This window comes from Pongo abelii, chromosome 20, assembly GCF_028885655.2.
Source record: "Pongo abelii isolate AG06213 chromosome 20, NHGRI_mPonAbe1-v2.0_pri, whole genome shotgun sequence".
NCBI lineage: Eukaryota > Metazoa > Chordata > Mammalia > Primates > Hominidae > Pongo > Pongo abelii.
Window position 1 is genome coordinate 64,753,475 of NC_072005.2, and position 18,767 is coordinate 64,772,241.

Genomic DNA, 18,767 nt, shown 5'->3' on the forward strand with positions numbered 1-18,767 from the left:
GGGTCTCACTATGTTGTCCAGGCTGCTCTTGAACTCCTGGACTCAAGCAATCTGCCTGCCTCATGCTCCCAAAGTGTTGGAATTACAGGCATGAGCCATCATGACTGGCCCTGGATGAGTGTGTTTTACTTATTTTATTTAATTATTTTATTTATTTATTTTATTTAATTAATTAATTTATTTATTTTTGAGACAGGATCTTGCTCTGTCAACCAGGCTGGAGTGCAGTGGTGCGATCTCGGCTCACTGCAACCTCCGCCTCCCGGGTTCAAGTGATTCTCCTGCCTCAGCCTCCTGAGTAGCTGGGATTACAGGCGCTTGTCACCATGCCTGACTAATGATGAGTGTGTTTTAATCCGGGGTCATATTAACATCCTCAGTTTCCTCATGTGTACAAAGGAAACAAGGTATGGAACCGACAGGTAATCTCACCAGGAAAGTTTTGCTTCATGAAAGCTATTCCCTGGCTAGTCTGGGAGATAGCCCCCCAAAACTGCTTGTGCAGTATTTCTGGTAAGGAGCAAGAAAAGAAAATCCTGACAAGTTCTCTTAACCCTTAACAAAGTTGGATTCTTTTCTATTTTCCAATTAAGTTATAATTATTCATGAGCTATGAGAGCCAATAAGCAAGAGTTGCTATATCATGTGGCTTTATTTTCTGGGATACAGGTCTGGCTTTTCTTTCTTTGCTGTCCTCTTCCATAAGGTTCTCTGGGAGCAAGCCACGCCCACAGGCTCAGTCTCCCAGCACCCCCATAGTTTCTCCTCTGCCTCAGCCGGCACCTCTGTCGTCTGCGTTCACAAGTCTTCCATTTTTCCATTATGTGACGCATTCTTTGTTTTGTTTTCTGTTACTGAGTTTTGCTCTTCCCTCAGTTTCTTCTTCTTAATATTTTTGCTTCTTTTTGATCTAATAACTAAAATGTAGAAACGATGTTATTGAGATAGTAATAAGTGAGGAATAAAAATGGAGACAAAAGGGGTGAGGGAAAAAGCCTGGAAAAATAGAGGTACCAACAGTGGAATTTTCAGAGGATTCATAATGAATGTTATTTGTCTGACAAGGATGGTGAAAATTAAATTTTAAAATTATTTTCCCATATTTTGTATTCAAGTTGTAGAAATGCCCAGTAAAAGAAGAAGAAGAATGTAGAAAATTTATAATCCAATGTGGTAAAGAGACATTGGGAAAATGTTTTCTACAGGTTATGACAAAGCCCTCTGCCTCAGTGAGCATCAGTGATCTCTCCTGCTCTGGCTATTCTGCCTCTTTCTGGCTATGTCTGGAGTGTTTAGAGAGTAAGTCCATGTGAGGATGGTTAGTATGGCTGAATCACATACTGCACTCTCTATAGGTTTCTCTCTAGAAATTTTTAAACAGGTACCCACGAATCTCAGAACTTCTAGGCTGGGCTCAGTGGCTCACGACTATAATCCCAGCACTTTGGGAGGCCAAGACGGGAAGATCTCTTGAGCCCAGGAGTTTGTGACCAACCTGGGCAACACGGCGAAAACCATCTCTACTAAAAATACAAAAACTAGCCCAGCGCAGTGGCTCATGCCTGTAATCCCAGGACTTTGGGGAGGCTGAGCAGGGCGGATCACTTGAAGTCAAGAGTTCGAGACCAGCCTGGCCAACATGGTGAGACCCCCATCTCTACTAAAAATACAAAAATGAGCCAGGCATGGTGGCGTGCACCTGTAATCCCAGCTACTCGGGAGGCTGAGGCATGAGAATCACTTGAACCCAGGAGGCGGAGGTTGCAGTGAACCAAGATCACACCACTGCACTCCAGCCTGGGCAACACAGCGAGACTCCATCTCAAAAAGAAACCACAAACAAAAATGAGCCGGGCATAGTGACATGCACCTGTAGTCCCAGCAACTCAGGAGGCTGAGGTGGGAGGATTAACTGAGCCCAGGAGGTTGAGGCTGCAGTGAGCTGATATCACACCACTGCACTCCAGCCTGGGTGACACAGTGAAACTCTGTCTCAAAAAAAAAAGAAAAAGAAAAAAGAAAAAAAAGGCCGGGAGTGGTGACTCATGCCTGTACTCGTAGCACTTTGGGAGGCCGAGGCGGGTGGATCACTTGAGGTCAGGAGTTCGAGACCAGCCTGGCTAACTGGTGAAACTCCGTCTCTACTAAAAATACAAAAATTAGCCAGGGGTCATGGTGCACGCCTGTAATCCCAGCTACTCGGGAGGCTGAGGCAGGAGAATTGCTTGAACCCAGGAGGCAAAGGTTGCAGTAAGCCAAGATTTCGCCACTGCACTGCAGCCTGGGTGACATAGGGAGACTCTATCTCAAAAAAAAAAAAGATAAATAAATAAATTCTACAGGCAGGGTGCATTGGCTCACGCCTGTAATCCCAGCACTTTGGGAGGCTGAGGTGGGTGGATCACGAGGTCAGGAGATTGAGACCATCCTGGCTAACACGGTGAAACCCCGTCTCTACTAAAAATACAAAAAGTTAGCTGGGCGTGGTGGCGGGTGCCTATAGTCCCAGCTACTCGGGAGGCTGAGGCAGGAGAATGGCATGAACCCAGGAGGCAGAGCTTGCAGTGAGCTGAGATCGTGCCACTGCACTCCAGCCTGGGCAACAGAGCAAGACTCCGCCTCAAAAAAAAAAAAAAAAAGAACTTCTACAAAATCAGTTTTAAATAATCAATTTCACCCTCTTCTCACAAGGACAGCAGAACATGTCTGTGGTGGGCATGGCATGCTGGGAAATTTTACCCTGGGGTAGTGACCTCTATTTTGTGGGTCTGGATCCCATTTTCACATCAGATGGAGACAGATGGTGCAGGTGAAACATCTGCACGTATGTGTTCTGAATACAGGATAACGTCACGGTAATGAGTATGTTTAATGGAAACATGTTTTGTGCTGGGAAAAGTTTGTTTCCTGACCTCTGTTAGATCTGTGGAATTGCCCTGCAAAAGGAACTCAGCAACCCCACAGCTGTTCACCCCTCTGTAAGATTTGATGAGAAAGGTTCATTTCCGTAAGTGTGGCTGTGAATATTTGTCTCTCTTACTTCAAACTCCCTTAAATCCCACTTATCTTTGCCTTTGAAAACCAAGCCACAGGCCAGGCACAGTGGCTCACGCCTGTAATCCCAGCACTTTGAGAGGCTGAGCCAGGCAGATCACGAGGTAAGGAGATCGAGACGAGACCATCCTGGCTAACACGGTGAAATCCTGTCTTTACTAAAAATACAAAAAAAAAAAAAAAAATTAGCTAGGCATGGTGGCCCACGCCTGTAGTCCCAGTTACTTGGGAGACTGAGGCAGGAGGATCACTTGAACCCAGGTGGTGGAGGTTGCAGTGAGCCGAGATCGGGCCACTGCACTGCAGCCTGGGCGACAGAGGGAGACTCTGTCTCAAAAAAAAAAAAAAAAAAAAAAAAGGCCAGGCGCGGTGGCTCACGCCTGTAATCCCAGCACTTTGGGAGGCCGAGGTGGGCAGATCACGAGGTCAGGAGATTGAGACCATCCTGGCTAACACGGTGAAACCCCGTCTCTACTAAAAATACAAAAAATTAGCCGGACGTAGTGGCGGGCGCCTATAGTCCCAGCTACTCGGGAGGCTGAGGCAGGAGAATGGCGTGAATCTGGGAGGCGGAGCTTGCAGTGAGTAGAGATCGCGCCACTGCACTCCAGCTTGGGCTACAGAGCAAGAGTCCGTCTCAAAAAAAAAAAAAAGAAAGAAAGAAACAAAGAAAAGAAACCCAAGCCGCCGCTGCCAGCTTGGCTTTCCTGCGAATAGCTCTGACAGGTCACACTACCTGAGTGGATGAACTTTTCCAGCTCCTTTTCGTTCTCTGGAAGTGGGTGCGTGGACTCACCCTCATCCTCTGAGCCCTCTTCTTCGTCTCCTAATAACGGTATCCTGAGGTTCTTATAAAGTGACTCAAGCTGTTGTCTTTCCTCAGCCTGTGCCTGTCGACTGGAGAATGATATAAATGAATTTAGAAGCACAGTTTTCATGGTGAATAATTCATTTCTCAACCATGCCACTTTTTGACTGGAAAGGAGTCACTTGTGGAGTGGGTGCAGAAATAAGACTTTGAAACCAGACTAAGCATGGTCAGATCTCAGTTGTCTACATGGTCAGGCCATTTCCTGGAGTTAGGAGTAACTCTGATCATCCCAAAGCATGGATCAAAGCCAGGACTAGATGTGAACAAGGCACTCACATTGGGTTCCAAACTTAAGGTGTTGACAAAAAATCCATAATCAAACAAATCATCTTTCTTTCTTTCCCTTTCTTTTTTTCTCTTTTTCCTTTCTTCTTTCCTCTTTCCTTCCTCCCTCCCTTCCTTTTTTCTTTCCTTTTTCTTTCCCTTTCTCTTTCTCTCCCTTTCTCTTTCCCTTTCTCTCTCTCTCTCTCTCCCTTTCTCTCTTTCTTTGGAACAGGGTCTCATTCTGTCACCCACGCTAGAAGTGAACTGATGCAAACATGGTTCACTGCAGCCGCAAACTCCTGGGTTCAGACAGTCTTCTCTGCTCAGCCTCCTAAGTAGCTGGGACCACAGGCTCGTGGCACCATGCCCAGCTAATTATTTTTGTATTTTTTTTGTAGAAATTGGGTCTTGCTGTGTTGCCCAGGATGGTCTCAAACTCCTAGGCTCAAGCCATCTTTCCTCCTTGGCCTCCCAAAACACTGGAATTACAGGTGTGAGCCACTGTGCCCGGCCATAATCACATTTCAGTGTAATATTTTACAAAACAAAAATTAATGTCAAGAAATCCGTGATGAACAAAATAGGACAGAATGGGTGTTACTGATTTTTCTACCTCACTGTAGGTCCAATCCTGGAAGTGGATCATTGAACAGCTATTTCTGTTTGATGTGGAAATGGATGACAGTGTTTTCCTAACATACTTACCTTCCCAGTACTGTGTGAATTATGTATTAAAAAAATACTTTTAGGGGCCAGGCACGGTGGCTCACGCCAGTAATCCCAGCACTTTGGTAGGCCGAGGCGGGCAGATTACCTGAGGTCAGGAGTTGGAGGCCAGCCTGACCAACATGGAGAAACCCCGTCTGTACTAAAAAAAATACAAAATTAGCAGGGCGTGGTGGCGCATGCTTGTAATCCCACCTACTTGGGAGGCTGAGGCAGGAGAATCACTTGAACCCGGGAGGCAGAGGTTGCAATGAGCTGAAATGATGCCATTGCACTCCAGCCTGGCCAACAAGAGTGAAACTCCGTCTCAAAAAAAAAAAAAAACAACTTTTAGGGTTAGCTTATTTTTTGTTTTTCTTGCTCAAAAGGCTGGGACAGGAGCAAGATTTGAGTGACAAAAGGGAGGTGCTCACCTCAGTGCGAAATGTAAGTAGGTACCCCAAACACTGAAAAATGAAGATGAGTATTTTAACTCAATTTTTTTTTTGGAGATGGAGTTTCGCTCTTTTTGCCCAGGCTGGAGTGCAATGGAGCAATCTTGGCTCACCACAACCTCCGCCTCCCAGGTTCAAGCGATTCTCCTGCCTCAGCCTCCCGAGTAGCTGGGATTAGAGGCATGTGCCACCATGCCTGGCTAATTTTTTTGTATTTTTAGTACAGATGGAGTTTCTCCATGTTGGTCAGGCTGGTCTTGAACTCCCGACCTCAGGTGACCCGCCCACCTCAGCCTCCCAAAGTGCTGGGATTACAGGCGTGAGCCACCGCGCCCGGCCCTTAACTCAATATTTTTAAAAATTGAAATGAAGCAAAAAAAAAAAATCCAGGATATACCAAATATCAAAATTGTAAACAGAGATAGGATCCAACAGTGCTGTGCTAAACCACAGGGGAGCCTGAGTCAAAAGGAAAGGTGCGAGTCCCTATACACATGTTTTAATGTATTTTTAAATGCTTATTCTTTTCCAAAACACTTAAGAAGTTCAGAATATATTTAATAATTGAAAACTGGTGTATGAAAAGTCACAACATTAAGTTTAAATATTTTATCTAGGCCAAGCGCAGTGGTTCACGCCTGTAATCCCAGCACTTTGGGAGTCCGAGGCAGGCAGATCACGAGGTCAGGAGATCGAGACCATCCTGGGTAACATGGTGAAACCCCGTCTCTACTAAAAATACAAAAAAAAATTAGCCGGGCATGGTGGCGGGTGCCTGTAGTCCCAGCTACTTGGGAGGCTGAGGCAGGAGAATGGCGTGAACCTGGGAGGCGGGGCTTGCAGTGAGCTGAGATGACGCCACTGCACTCCAGCCTGGGCAACAGAGCAAGACTCCGTCTCCAAAAAATAAAAAATAAAAATAAATATTTTATCTATACCCCAAACAAAATTAATTGTAATTTTACTTTCCTGGTTTAAATAAAAGCAAACTTACCAATAGTATTTTCAAAATCTACTTCTAGAAAAAATGAACCACTAAAAATTACATAAAACTTGTACTTTTGAACAGGTGGTTTTGTTTTTTTGTTTGTTTGTTTTCGTTTTGGTTTTGGTTTTGGCCCCAGGCTCCACTATAGCTTAGTGCTAATACAAATGTGAAAACAATAAGAATTGACTAGCTCAGCAACTCAATTCAACACTGAGTGTCCAGGAGATATGTTTTACTGAGGTGCATTACAAAACTTTATATTTATTAATAGTTTTGTTATAATGAAATATACAGAAGCTACAGTTACATAATTTTTTTTTTTTTTTTGAGACAGGGTCTCACTCTGTCACCCAGGAGGAAGTGCGATCTCTGCTCACTGCAACCTCCACCTCCAGGGCTCAAGCCATCCTCCCACCTCAGCCTCTTGAGTAGCTGGGACTACAGGTACGTGCCACCACACCTGGCTAATTTTTGTATTTTTTGTATAGATGCGGTTTCACCATGTTACCCAGGCTGGTCTCAAACACCTGAGCTTAAGGGATCCACCCGCCTCGGCCTCCCAAAGTGTTGGGCTCACAGGCGTGAGCCAATGCCCCCTGCCTATACAGTTACATAAATTAAGCGGATGTAGTGGAGATAACCCACAACCAAGCAAGCAGGTTACGCTCTCATTAGCAAAATTTTTCCCCTTTTACTTTTAATGTCACTTTGCCTTCATGTGACCTACTCCAAGGTGGTCTTAACATAGCTGCCTCAAAAAATATCCTACACGTGGCAATATATCTTGTTTTCATACTTAATTCTAATGAAGCAAGTAATTTTGTACTTCTCAAGCTGTTTCTGGTGGGATACAATGGAATCCCAGCATAGAATCGTACAGTAGGAGTCAGAGTCTGTTGGTTTGGTCAGAACTGCGTGAGATCACAGTGTGTCTCACCTTTTTCTACCGTGAATTTCAAAATGATTACATCGCTCAAAAGAGCTTGACCCCAAGCTTTATTTGTGAAGACGGTGACGTATCTTCCCCCAAAGCTGCTATCACCCCAGACTGCACTGACACATTTCTAGTGAAAGGGAGAGTGGTCGCTCTTTTCTGCTGTGCACTATTGAGATTCCTTCCCAAGTAGCAAGTTCTTTTTATTTTTATTTATTTATTTATTATTTGAGACAGAGTTTTGCTCTTGTCGCCCAGGCCAGAGTGCAATGGCGTGATCTCTGCCCACTGCAACTTCTGCCTCCCAGGTTCAAACAATTTTCCTGCCCCAGCCTCCCAAGTAGCTGGGATTACAGGCGCCCACCACCACGCCCAGCTAATTTTTGTATTTTTAGTAGAGACAGGGTTTCACTATATTGGCCAGGCTAGTCTTGAACTCCTGACCTCAGGTGACGTACCTGCCTCAGCCTCCCAGAGTGCTGGGATTACAGGCATTAGCCACCACACCCGGCCTCAAGTTTATTTTAAAATACCAAATTCTGGGGTCTGGGAATGGTGGCTCACACCTTTAATCCCAGCACTGGGAGGCCAAGGCGGGCGGATCACCTGAGGTCCGGAGTTCGAGACCAGCCTGACCAACATGGAGAAACCCCATCTCTACTAAAAATACAAAATTAGCCTGGCATGGTGGCATATGCCTGCAGTAATCCCAGCTACTTGGGAGGCTGAGGCAGGAGAATTGCTTGAACCCAGGAGGCAGAGGTTGCAGTGAACCGAGATCCGTACCATTACACTCTAGCCTGGGCAACAAGAGTGAAACTCCGTCCCCTCCCCTCCAAAAAAAGTAGAAAAAATAAAATAAAATAAAATACTGAATTGTGGGAGGATGCCAGCATCTCAAACTGTGTCTTTCATTTTTGATCATGACTCCCCATAAGAAATATATTTTTATTTCACAACCATGTGTCTCTGTGTGTGTGCATGTCTCACATGTGTCCGAAAAGTTTAAAAATCAGCCTTTTACATGAATACTTTAAGTAATATTTTCTTTTTTTTTTTTTTTTTTGAGACAGAGTCTCACTCTGTCACCCAGGCTGGAGTGCAGTGGCACGATCTCAGCTCACTGCAACCTCCGCCTCCCGGGTTCACACCATTCTCCTGCCTCAGCCTCCCGAGGAGCCAGGACTACAGGCACCTGCCACGATGCCTGGCTAATTTTTTGTATTTTTAGTAGAGACGGGGTTTTATCGTGTTAGCCAGAATGGTCTCGATCTCCTGACCTCGTGATCCACCCGCCTCGGCCTCCCAAAGTGCTGGGATTACAGGCGTGAGCCACTGCGCCCGGCGTAATATTTTCTAATATTTTCTATTCTGCTGAATTGTATTATGTCCTGTGTCTGTCTTTCTTTTTTTTTCATGTGTATCATGCCTCAACATGAGTACAATCCACATGTTGAAAAACACTAATCTGGAAATTTATAATGACCAATAATTTAGCAATTATAAGATGTATCATCATCATCCTTTGACACTAAATAATAATCAGTTGACTTGTTATGTCTCAATTAAGGACAGCAGATGTTACTTAGCAGATACTTACTATATCATATAGGAGATTGCCATCCCACATATCAGGGCAATGCTGAAGGCTACGCTCGAAATTAAAATTACTTTAACAAGAGCAGGTCTATGCCAAATTATTGCTAAAAAGAAAGAAAATAAAAGAAGTGCTCAAAAATGTTCATTTTAGCTATGTCTTTCAGTTAATATACTTGTCCTTACAGAGGGGAATAGAAGTCAAAACCAGAAACACTTTAAAAAATAGCTTTTTTTTTTTTTGGACACCGAGTCTCGCTCTATCACCCAGGCTGGAGTGCAGTGCATGATCACAGCTCACTGCAACTTCTGCCTCCTGGGTCCGAGCAATTCTCCTGCCTCAGCCTCCCAAGTAGCTGGCACCATAGGCATGTGCCACCACACCTGCCTAATTTTTTTGTGTTTTTGTAGAGATGGGATTTTGCCACGTAGCTCAGGCTAGCATTCTTAATTTTAGAAAATACTGAAGTTAGATTTTCAGTGAGCCAAGATCATGCCACTGCACTCCAGCCTGGGCAACAACAGTGTGAGACTCCGTCTCAAAAAATAAAAATAAAGAAAACTGAAAACGGACCATTAGATCGGGCATCCAAGAGGTCACTAGAGACCTAGGCAGAGGCCATATTAGCTGTGTGGTGGGGACACAATTGAAGCAGGTTCAGGAGGGAGTGAGAAGAAAGTAACTGGAGACCATGAATTTTGAAAATTATTTTGGGGAACTTTGTATAAAAGAAAGAAGAGAAATGGGCATAGCTCCTGGAGGAGTCTAAGGGATCGAGAGATGGATTTTGTTTTTTAAGATGTGAACACTGGCAGCATGTTCGTGAATGGGAATGAAAGAGTGAATCGTGATACTACGGTGCCAGTTCATTCTGGCTGCTGTAACAAAACACCACAGGCTTGGTGGCTTAGAAACAACAGACACAGCCAGGTGTGGTGGCCCACTCTTGTAATCCCAGCACTTTGGGAGGCCGAGGTGGGCAGATCACGTGAGCTCAGGAGTTCAAGACCAGCCTGGGCAACATGGTGAAACCCCGACTCTACAAAAAATACAAAAATTCGTTGGGTGTGGTGGCAGGTGCCTGTAATCCCAGCTACTCAGGAGGCTGAGGCAGGAGAATTGCTTGAGCCAGGGAGTGGGAGGTTGTAGGGAGGTGAGATTGCGCCATTACACTCCAGCCTGGGTGACAGGAATGAAACCCTGTCTTTAAAAAAAAAAAAAAAACTTTGGGAGGCCAAGGCAGGCGGATCAGGATGTCAGGAGTTCGAGACCAGCCTAACCAACATGGCGAAACCCCATCTCTAATAAAAATACAAAATAAAATTAGCTGGGCATGGTGGTGCACGCCTGTAATCCCAGCTACTCAGGGGGCTGAAGCAGGAGAATCGCTTGAACCCGGGAGGCGGAGGTTGCAGTGAGCCGAGATCGTGCCACTGCACTCCAGCCTGGGCAACACAGCGAGACTCTGTCTCAAAAAAAGAAAAAGAGAAAGAAAAAGAAAAAGAAACAAGGAAACAACAGACATTGGTTTCTCATAATTCTGGAGGCTGGGAAGTCCCAGATCAAGGCATCAGCAGCTTTGGTGGCTGGCGAGGGTTCACTTTCTGGTTCAACAGAGGGTGCCTTCTTTGTTGTGTCCTCACAGGGTGGAAGGAGTGAGATAGCTCTCTGTGACTTCTACTCTAAGGGTGCTATTCCCAATCGTGGGGGTTCCACCCTCAAGACCTCGTCACCTCCTAAAGGCCCCAACTCCTAATATCCTCACCTTTGGGGTTAGGATTTCAATACATGAATATGGGGTTGGGGGACACCAGCATTCAGACCAGAGCATGCAGGAAAGGGAGAGGGAATTGTCAGGAAAGTCCTTGAGTTGGCCTAAGAGGATGGAAGCTGGGACACAGGCCAGCCTTGGCATGGACAGTTCAATTTCCAGCAGAAGACACAGAAAGGGGGTGTGATTGCTGGTAGACAGGAGGGTGTGGATACTGTCTTTTAACTGCTTGTATTTTGTTTGTGAAGGAGGCAAACAAGGTCATTCTGGGAGAGCAAGGCTGGGGTAGAATACATTGAGATATTTACAGAGCTAGAGAAATATATGAGAAAGTCACCAAGCAGGATGGGAGAAGTAGACTAGGAAAATGAATAGCATATTTTTAATAAAATTTACTAGAAATGGAATTGCTGGGTGTATTTATTATATTTTCTTATTTTCTGTATTCCTGATGCTCTGGCATTTGGGGCCTTAATCCTGGAGACCTCCCTTCCCAGGGCTAGCTATTTCCTAGAGACAGCAGATGACTCCCCTACAAGCACACCTTTGAAATACAAACCAACCAATCCACAGCCCACACCCCAACCACCTCCTTTTCAAACTCACACAACAAGCCAATCTCTCCATGCCTGCCCTAAATCACCCCAGGCCAAATACTGGACAACTAGAAACCATCCCTATGATTTACCAAAACTATTCAAATCTATATTTGCTCAGAGTACCTGCCATGCCTCACCCATTTCTTCCCTCAGAAACCCCAGTAGAGGCGGGGGCCTCACTCACCCTCACTCCCTGTGCTTCCTGAGGTTACTGGTGTGCCCCTGTGTGGTGGGCCATGTCTCCTGTTTCCAGGAATCTATAAGTATAAACTTTTTCCTTCATGAAGATCATTTGCATGTCTGGGAGTCTTGCCATAACTGATTAAAATAAATCCCCCAGGTATATTTCAACACTCTAAGTTAAAAAGTAATCGCCAGCTGGGTGTGGTGGCTCATGCCTGTAGTCCCAGCACTTTGGGAGGCCGAGGTGCGCGGATCACAAGGTCAGGAGTTCAAGACCAGCCTGGCCAACATGGTGAAACCCCAACTCCACTAAAAATGCAAAAATTAGCCGGGTGTGGTGGTGCACACCTGTAATCCCAGCTGCTTGGGAGGCTGAGGCAGGAGAATCACTTGAGCCCAGGAGGTGGAGGTTGCAGTGAGCTGCGATGGCGCCATTGCACTCCAGCCTGGGTGACGGAGTAAGACTCTGTCTCAAAAAAAAAAAAACCAAAAAACCAAAACAACAAAACAAAAAAACCAAGAAAAAAAAACAAAGTAAGCACCTTGGCCAGACATGGTGGCTCATGTCTGTAATCCCAGCACTTTGGGAGGCCAAGCCGGGTGGATCATCTGAGGTCAGGAGTTTGAGACCAGCCTGGCCAACATGGTGAAACCCCATCTCTGCTAAAAACACAAAATTAGCTGGGCATGGTAATGGGTGCCTGTAATCCCAGCTACTCAGGAGGCTGAGGCAGGAGATCTGAGATCGCATCATTGCACTCCAGGCCGGGCGACAAAATACAAGATTGAAACTCCATCTCAAAAAAAAAAAAAAAAAAAAAGTAATGGCATTGTTTTTATGAGAACTGTCAATTGCCCTCTCTAGAAGTTGTGCTCACTGCTAGCCTACAAACAAGACATGAGATTATATTTCCCAGCTCCTTTGCCAATACAGTTATGAGCCATTTTGCCCACTTTCAACAGGATAGCTGAAAACTGGAATTACAGTGTAGTTTTATGGAAGACCAAGAGGTGCCAGCTGTGAGAGCCCCCTCAGATGGTTGCCCCTCCTCACAGAGCAATAATCTTCCTTGGAATGTTGCCGTCTATAACCAATCAAATAGCTGTAACTTATGCACACGTCTCATATGGAAAATGTTACAATCCTGCTATAATGTCAGTCTCTGCACATATAAGTGAAACCGTAACTTCTCCTCTTTGGAAATGCTGTCCCCATTAGTTTGGAGTCAGTGTCTCCTGGGTGGACATCCTCAAGCTTTGTGCTCAAATAAACTCTGTACTTAATCACATTTGTCGAACTTCATTATTTAAGCTTGGCAGTTTCAATGCACAATTCTTACTATGAGTAAGGTAGACATCTTTCCATATAATTTTTTTTTTTTTTTTTGATACAGAGTCTCACGCTCTGTTGCTAGGCTGGAGTGCAGTGGCCCGATCTCTGCTCGCTTCAACCTCCGCCTCCCAGGTTCTCCTGCCTCAGCCTCCCGAGTAGCTGGGATTACAGGTGTCCTCCACCATGCCCAGCTAATTTTTGTATTTTTAGTAGAGACCGGGTTTCACCATGTTGTCCAGGCTGGTCTCAAACTCCTGACCTCAGGTGATCTACCCACCTCAGCCCCCCAAAGTGCGGGGATTACAGGCATGAGCTTGTACCGCACCCGGACCATCAACTTTATTAGATAAACAATTTTGTCACATCTCTATCCTACCTACAACTGGCACCTGAAGCTCAGGGGTGGCAGAGGTCTCAGTGACCTTCTAGCGCCAGCACACAAAACAAGCTAGTGTCAAAAGAAGGACCAGTGTGCAGGCCTTTGATACCCCAGCCGGGACTCAAGCTCTGTGCTTTGGTGATGGTGCTGTCAATGGGCAGGTGAAACAGTCATAGCTGAGCTTTAGGAAGATTGATAATGTGTTTGGCGTGGACGGATGTATTCGTCAAGTTTTTTATTTTCTGTATTTCTGATACTTTGACATCTTGGGGCCTTAACTGACCCTTGAAGAGACTGCCCTCCCAGGTCCGGCCAATTCCTAAAGAGAGTAAACCCTGGCCTGCAAGTGCACCTTTCATGTGCAAGCCAATGCACCCAAAGCCTACACCCCAACAATCTCTATGGAGCCCTCATGCTCCAGGCCACCATCCCGCCTCCAACCACCCCAGGGCCAGGTCCCAGACGACCAGGAACAGACCCCATGCCCCATAGCCACCAAATCATTCAAGCTGATCCCAAGCCTGCCTTCCCTACCTGCCTTCCTGTAAAAACCAGAATAAAGTTTTTTTTTGTTCGTTTCTTTTTTGAAGACAGCCTCGCCCTATTGCCCAGGCTGGAGTGCAGTGACACGATCTCAGCTCACTGCAACCTCCACCTCCCAGGTTCATGCGATTCTCCTGCCTCAGCCTCCCGAATAGCTGGGATTACAGGCTCCCACCACCACTCCTGGCTAATTTTTGTATTTTTAGTAGAGATGGGGTTTCACCATGTTAGCCAAGCTGGTCTCGAACTCTTGACCTCAAGTGATTCGTCCACCTCGGCCTTCCTAAGTGCTGGGATTACAGGCATGAGCCACCGCGCCCGGCCCAGAATAAAGGCTTTTGCTCACACTTTCCTGGCTCCCTTTGTCTCCTGACCGACCCTGGTGCTTCCTCGTGTGGCCTCCTGCTTCTAGGGACCCGTGAGTATCAGGCTTCTTCCTTCATGACAGTCATTTCTGTGTCTGCATGTCTCACTCAGCATACATGATTAAAACAAATGCTGGCTACGTGTGAAAGCAGTGGGGATGGGTAGGTGGTGGGGGAGTTGACTCAGTAGCCGCCCTGTTGCAGGCACTTAGCAAATGTGCAGAGAAGGAAGGATGCTCTGGGGTGGGAGCAGCAGCAGGACACAAGGTGTCTTCTGCTTTGGAGGACTCTGAAGCGAGAGGTGTTGAGGAGGTTCCAGGACAAGCCACGGTGGGGAGAGTTGCTAGAAAGGCTGCTGACAGGGCCGCTGTGTGTGCCCATGCATTTTGTGTGTTGCACAAAGAGATCTCAGACACAGCCTGTGCTCTACTCACTACAACATCAGCCCGTGGAGTTGAGCCACCTTCTCATCTGCCCCAAGCGGTGTCACTGCGCATCCCCCTCCAGAGGGGGCACCTTGTCTAACGCACATGAAGGCACCACGTGTGCGGGCTCCTTGGTGTCCAGCCGGCACCCTCTGGAGCCACACATCACGACAGCTTCAGGAATGTTGCGGGTCCACCCGCCCTCCCAGATCCCTTGACTTACCTTTATTCCTCAGGAATTTCATGGGGTTCGTAGGTGATGCAGCTAAAAGGCCATCAAAGGGGATCAAAAAGAAGAGACTTTAAGATGGTTTAAGATGAACTTGGGAAAACAAGGAAATAACTTGGCATTAGAGAAGGACACCGAACACACAGCTTCCAAATATCTAAGATGGCATGTGTTAATACATTCCTCCCAATGCCTGGCAGCAATGTGTGGGTTAATTTGCAGAAGCCTGGTGAGCCTGCTGTTCCTTTTGCACCTGGTGCTTCCTGTCATGAAGAATGACCTTTAGGAACAGGATACTTTTGGTTTCTGGTCTCCTTTTGCAGTCATACAAGTTGGGAAATCTCTGCCCAAATTAAGGACCTGGAGAGACATCGAGTTGAAGGGGCTATGACCTCATTAGAAGGTCAGCAAGGGTTGGGCACAGTGGCTCTCGCCTGTAATCCCAGCGAGGCAGGCAGATCACGAGGTCAGGAGTTCGACACCAGCCTGACCAACATGGTGAAACCCCGTCTCTACTGAAAATACAAAAATTAGCTGGGCATGGTGGCACGCACCTGTAGTCCCAGCTACTCAGGAGGCTGAGGCAGGAGAATTGCTTGAACCCGGAGGTGGAGGCTGTGGTGAGCCGAGATCGCGCCACTGCACTCCAGCTGGGCAACAGAGCGAGACTCCGTCTCAAAAAAAAAAAGGGATCAGAGAGCCAGGCAGAGAGGCCAGGGAACCAACAGTAGTGTCCTTTCCTTGGATACAAATTACATGCAAATGTATCACACAGACAGCATTTCCCTTGCATGGAATGGAGATAACTTATAAGCATCATATATCTCCACAAAGGGTTGCTGAGCTTCAAAGATTGTCGGGGTTGGTTTTGCTGTTATAAGATAAACAAACATCCTCTAGTACCCAAATTAGAAGGGAACCATAGAAAATGCTTACAAGGAATTCTCGGCTGGGCGCGGTGGCTCATGCCTGTAATCCCAGCACTTTGAGAGGCCAAGGCGGGCGGATCACGAGGTCAGGAGATCAAGACCATCCTGGCTAACACAGTGAAACCCTGTCTCTACTAAAAATACAAAAAAGTAGCTGGGCGTGGTGGCGGGTGCCTGTAGTCCCAGCTACTTGGGAAGCTGAGGCAGGAGAATGGTGTGAACCCAGGAGGTGGAGCTTGCAGTGAGCAGAGATTGCGCCACTGTACTCCAGCCTGGTCTGTCTCAAAAAAAAAAAAAAAAGAAAAAAATTCTGTACACTCACAAACCTTCTGTGTCTAGACTTGCATGCTCTACTGCCAAAATGTGCACCAAATTCAAGTCAGACAGACACACCTGTGTAATCTGGATGGGATCAAGGTTTTTGTGTGTGCTTATTAAAGTGAAATGAAAAAGAAAGAGAAGAAAGTGGCAATCCCTAAAGAGAAAGCAGTTAACAGAGAGTGAAGAGCATAAGATCTAATTTCCAAGCAAATGTTTATCTAATTATACTCTATTTTATGGACCCTTCTACCAGCAAGCATACAGTACACATTCACATGGCAGATAAGAGGACTCCAGGCTACGATTCTCACTTCACTGAATGAGGAATTCAATGACTCACCCGTGGATCTCGAGGCAGCCCCTCGAATCCCAGGCAACTGGGTTTTATGAAAGAACACTTTGGGCTCTTTGGTGATGTTTCTGGGTGGTTGTGACCGTTTATTGCCTTGAAAAGAAAACTTTTTGTGGTGAAATGTAATTACCTTCTTTTTATCTCCCCTGAAACAGCTTTTCAATTCTCCCTGAGTCACGTAAAACCAGTGGTTGAAGCTACCTGGTAAGCCTGTTATGTTTCCAGTGGGATGGAGTCCATCTGCATACGGCAAGCATAAATGAAGTTGGCATTCCATTAAAAACAAAAACAAAACAAGGAAACGACTCTGAACCTTGTCCATCACTCTCAATTTTTCAGTATTTTATCCCGTAGATGAAAGGAAATACTTAGCTACAGTCCAGCATCTGCCCTCTATTTATCTGAGGAATCAAGAAGTTCTACTCCCTTCAGAATGTTTGGGCAGTGACTTGGAGCCACCAGTGTGAGGTCAGTCCTTGCTGTGATAATGGAGTTCCTTCACGGAACCAAGCTGACCAATGGGGAGACTACAGTGTAAGAGGGCAGTGCTTGGAGGTGCAGGCATGATGAGACCAGGTCCCTCCCTGCAGTGTGCAGATTAGTGAGGAGGCAGAAAGAAATCAATTACAGTCAGCCCTCTGCATGCATAGTTCCCCATCCGTGATTTCCAACAACCTCACTTGGCAAATGTTCAGGAAAAAAGGAATGGGCACGGTGGCTCACGCCTATGATCCCAACATTTTAGGAGGTCAAGGTGGGCAGATCGCTTGAGGCCAGGAGTTCAAGACCAGCCTGGCCAACATAGCGAAAGCCCATCTCTACTAAAAATACAAAAATTTGCTGGGCGTGGTGGTGCACACCTGTAGTTCCAGCTACTTGGGAGGCTGAGGCATGAGAATCACTTGAACCCAGGAGGTGGAGGTTGCAGTGAGCTGAGATCATGCCACTGCACTCCAGCCTGGGTGACAGAGCAAGACTCTGTCTCAAAAAAATAAAACAACAAATGCAAAAACAAAAACTAGCCAGGCATGGTGGCGTGTACCTATAGTCCCAGATACTCGGGAGGCTGAGGCAGGAAGATCACTTGAGCCCAGGAGGCAGAGGTAGCAGTGAGCCAAAATCATGCCACTGCACAAAGAAAGAAAGAAAAGAAAGTGGAAGGAAAGCAGTCACCCTTAGAAGTGAAGCAATGTGCACAGGGGAGACCCACAGCAGGAAGGTGAAGGGGAACTCCTGCTGACTGAAAGTGGGCCCTAGGCTTCAGAGATGGGAGGAATGAAAGATGGGCTCAAAAAAGGCAATGAACTATGTTATGTATGAGGGAGACAGAGGGGACCTGGGAGTCCTGGATGTTAGGGAACACTGAAATCAATAGCGTCCAGGCTGTCCATGATAGGTGAGAGGAAGGAAATACTTCCAGGAAGAAGCAGAAGTCTGAGATTTTCTTTTGACTCGTGATGTGACCTGAGCCACAGGAGGCCCTTTTTTTTTTTGAGATGGAGTCTTGCCCTGTCACCCACACTGGAGTGCAGTGGCACAATCTCGGCTCACTGCAACCTCCACCTGGGTTCAAATGATTCTCCTGCCTCAGCCTCTGGAGCCGCTGGGATTACAGGCGTCTGCCACCACACCCAGCTAATTTTTTTATTTTTAGTAGAGATGGGGTTTCACCATGTTGGCCAGGCCAGTCTTGAACTCCTGATCTCATGATTCACCCACCTTAGCCTCCCAAAGTGCTGGGACGACAGGAGTGAGCCACTGTGCCCTGCCAGCAGGCCCTTTAAGATGTTAAAAAAAACTCTATTTAAACAGAGATGGGATCTTGCTATGTTGCAAGGCTGGCCTTGAACTCCTCAGCTTAAGCAATCCTCCTGTCCCTCCCAAAATGCTGGCATGAGCCTCGGTGCCCGGCCTGGAAATTTTTTCAAGATAATAATCTTAGTAATAAGGTTATAAGTTACCAGGATGCTTGTGGTATATTGCATATGACTTATGAAATCCTTTGGAATCTCTAAATCAGATAATTTGGATTCACTCTGGCTATTAGAATACAATATCCACATCCTACTGGTAGTATGATTCTGGATACATTATGCTGCTTTCTCTAAGCTGAGATAATACTGCTAACTTCATTCTCTCCAAGAGCCTTTACACAAATCATGTAAAAAAAAAAAAATCCATCAATAACTAACTTGCCCCTGCCACATTTATCAGGTGACCACTAATATGTCAGACCTTGAAAGGACTGCAATCAAATGTTACACACCTAAGTGAGCCCAAGCTAGAAGAGTCAGAAGGTGAAAACAGCAGCCTCCCCATGACATCACTAGGCCATTATTTCTCAACCACTGGGAAGCCATGGGACCTTTAAAAATAAGATGAGCTTTATGAGCCCAAGTTCCACTCAATACCCTCGAAGCCTATCCAGGAAGGATCCTTGGACCCGTTTTATAAATACTTATGAACTGGA

At 46.2% G+C, this 18,767-nt stretch overlaps 1 protein-coding gene across 2 annotated transcripts; it reads right to left on the minus strand.

Moving 5' to 3' along the window:
* Positions 1 to 633: 633 nt before the first annotated feature.
* Positions 634 to 17,166, minus strand: C20H19orf18 (chromosome 20 C19orf18 homolog). 2 transcript variants are annotated; one of them, XM_054541308.2, is made up of 6 exons: positions 16,499 to 17,166; positions 16,286 to 16,390; positions 14,690 to 14,731; positions 8,872 to 8,974; positions 3,851 to 3,951; positions 634 to 917 (listed from the first exon to the last, which is right to left on the minus strand). In XM_054541308.2, the coding sequence occupies exons 1-6, from the start codon at positions 16,617 to 16,619 to the stop codon at positions 799 to 801; spliced, it is 591 nt and encodes a 196-aa protein (XP_054397283.1). In that variant the 5' UTR covers positions 16,620 to 17,166; the 3' UTR covers positions 634 to 798. The 2 variants fall into 2 exon arrangements, with proteins under 2 accessions (XP_054397283.1, XP_002829939.1); XM_002829893.4 differs by having other exon boundaries at positions 3,791 to 3,951; positions 16,499 to 17,146.
* Positions 17,167 to 18,767: the final 1,601 nt, after the last annotated feature.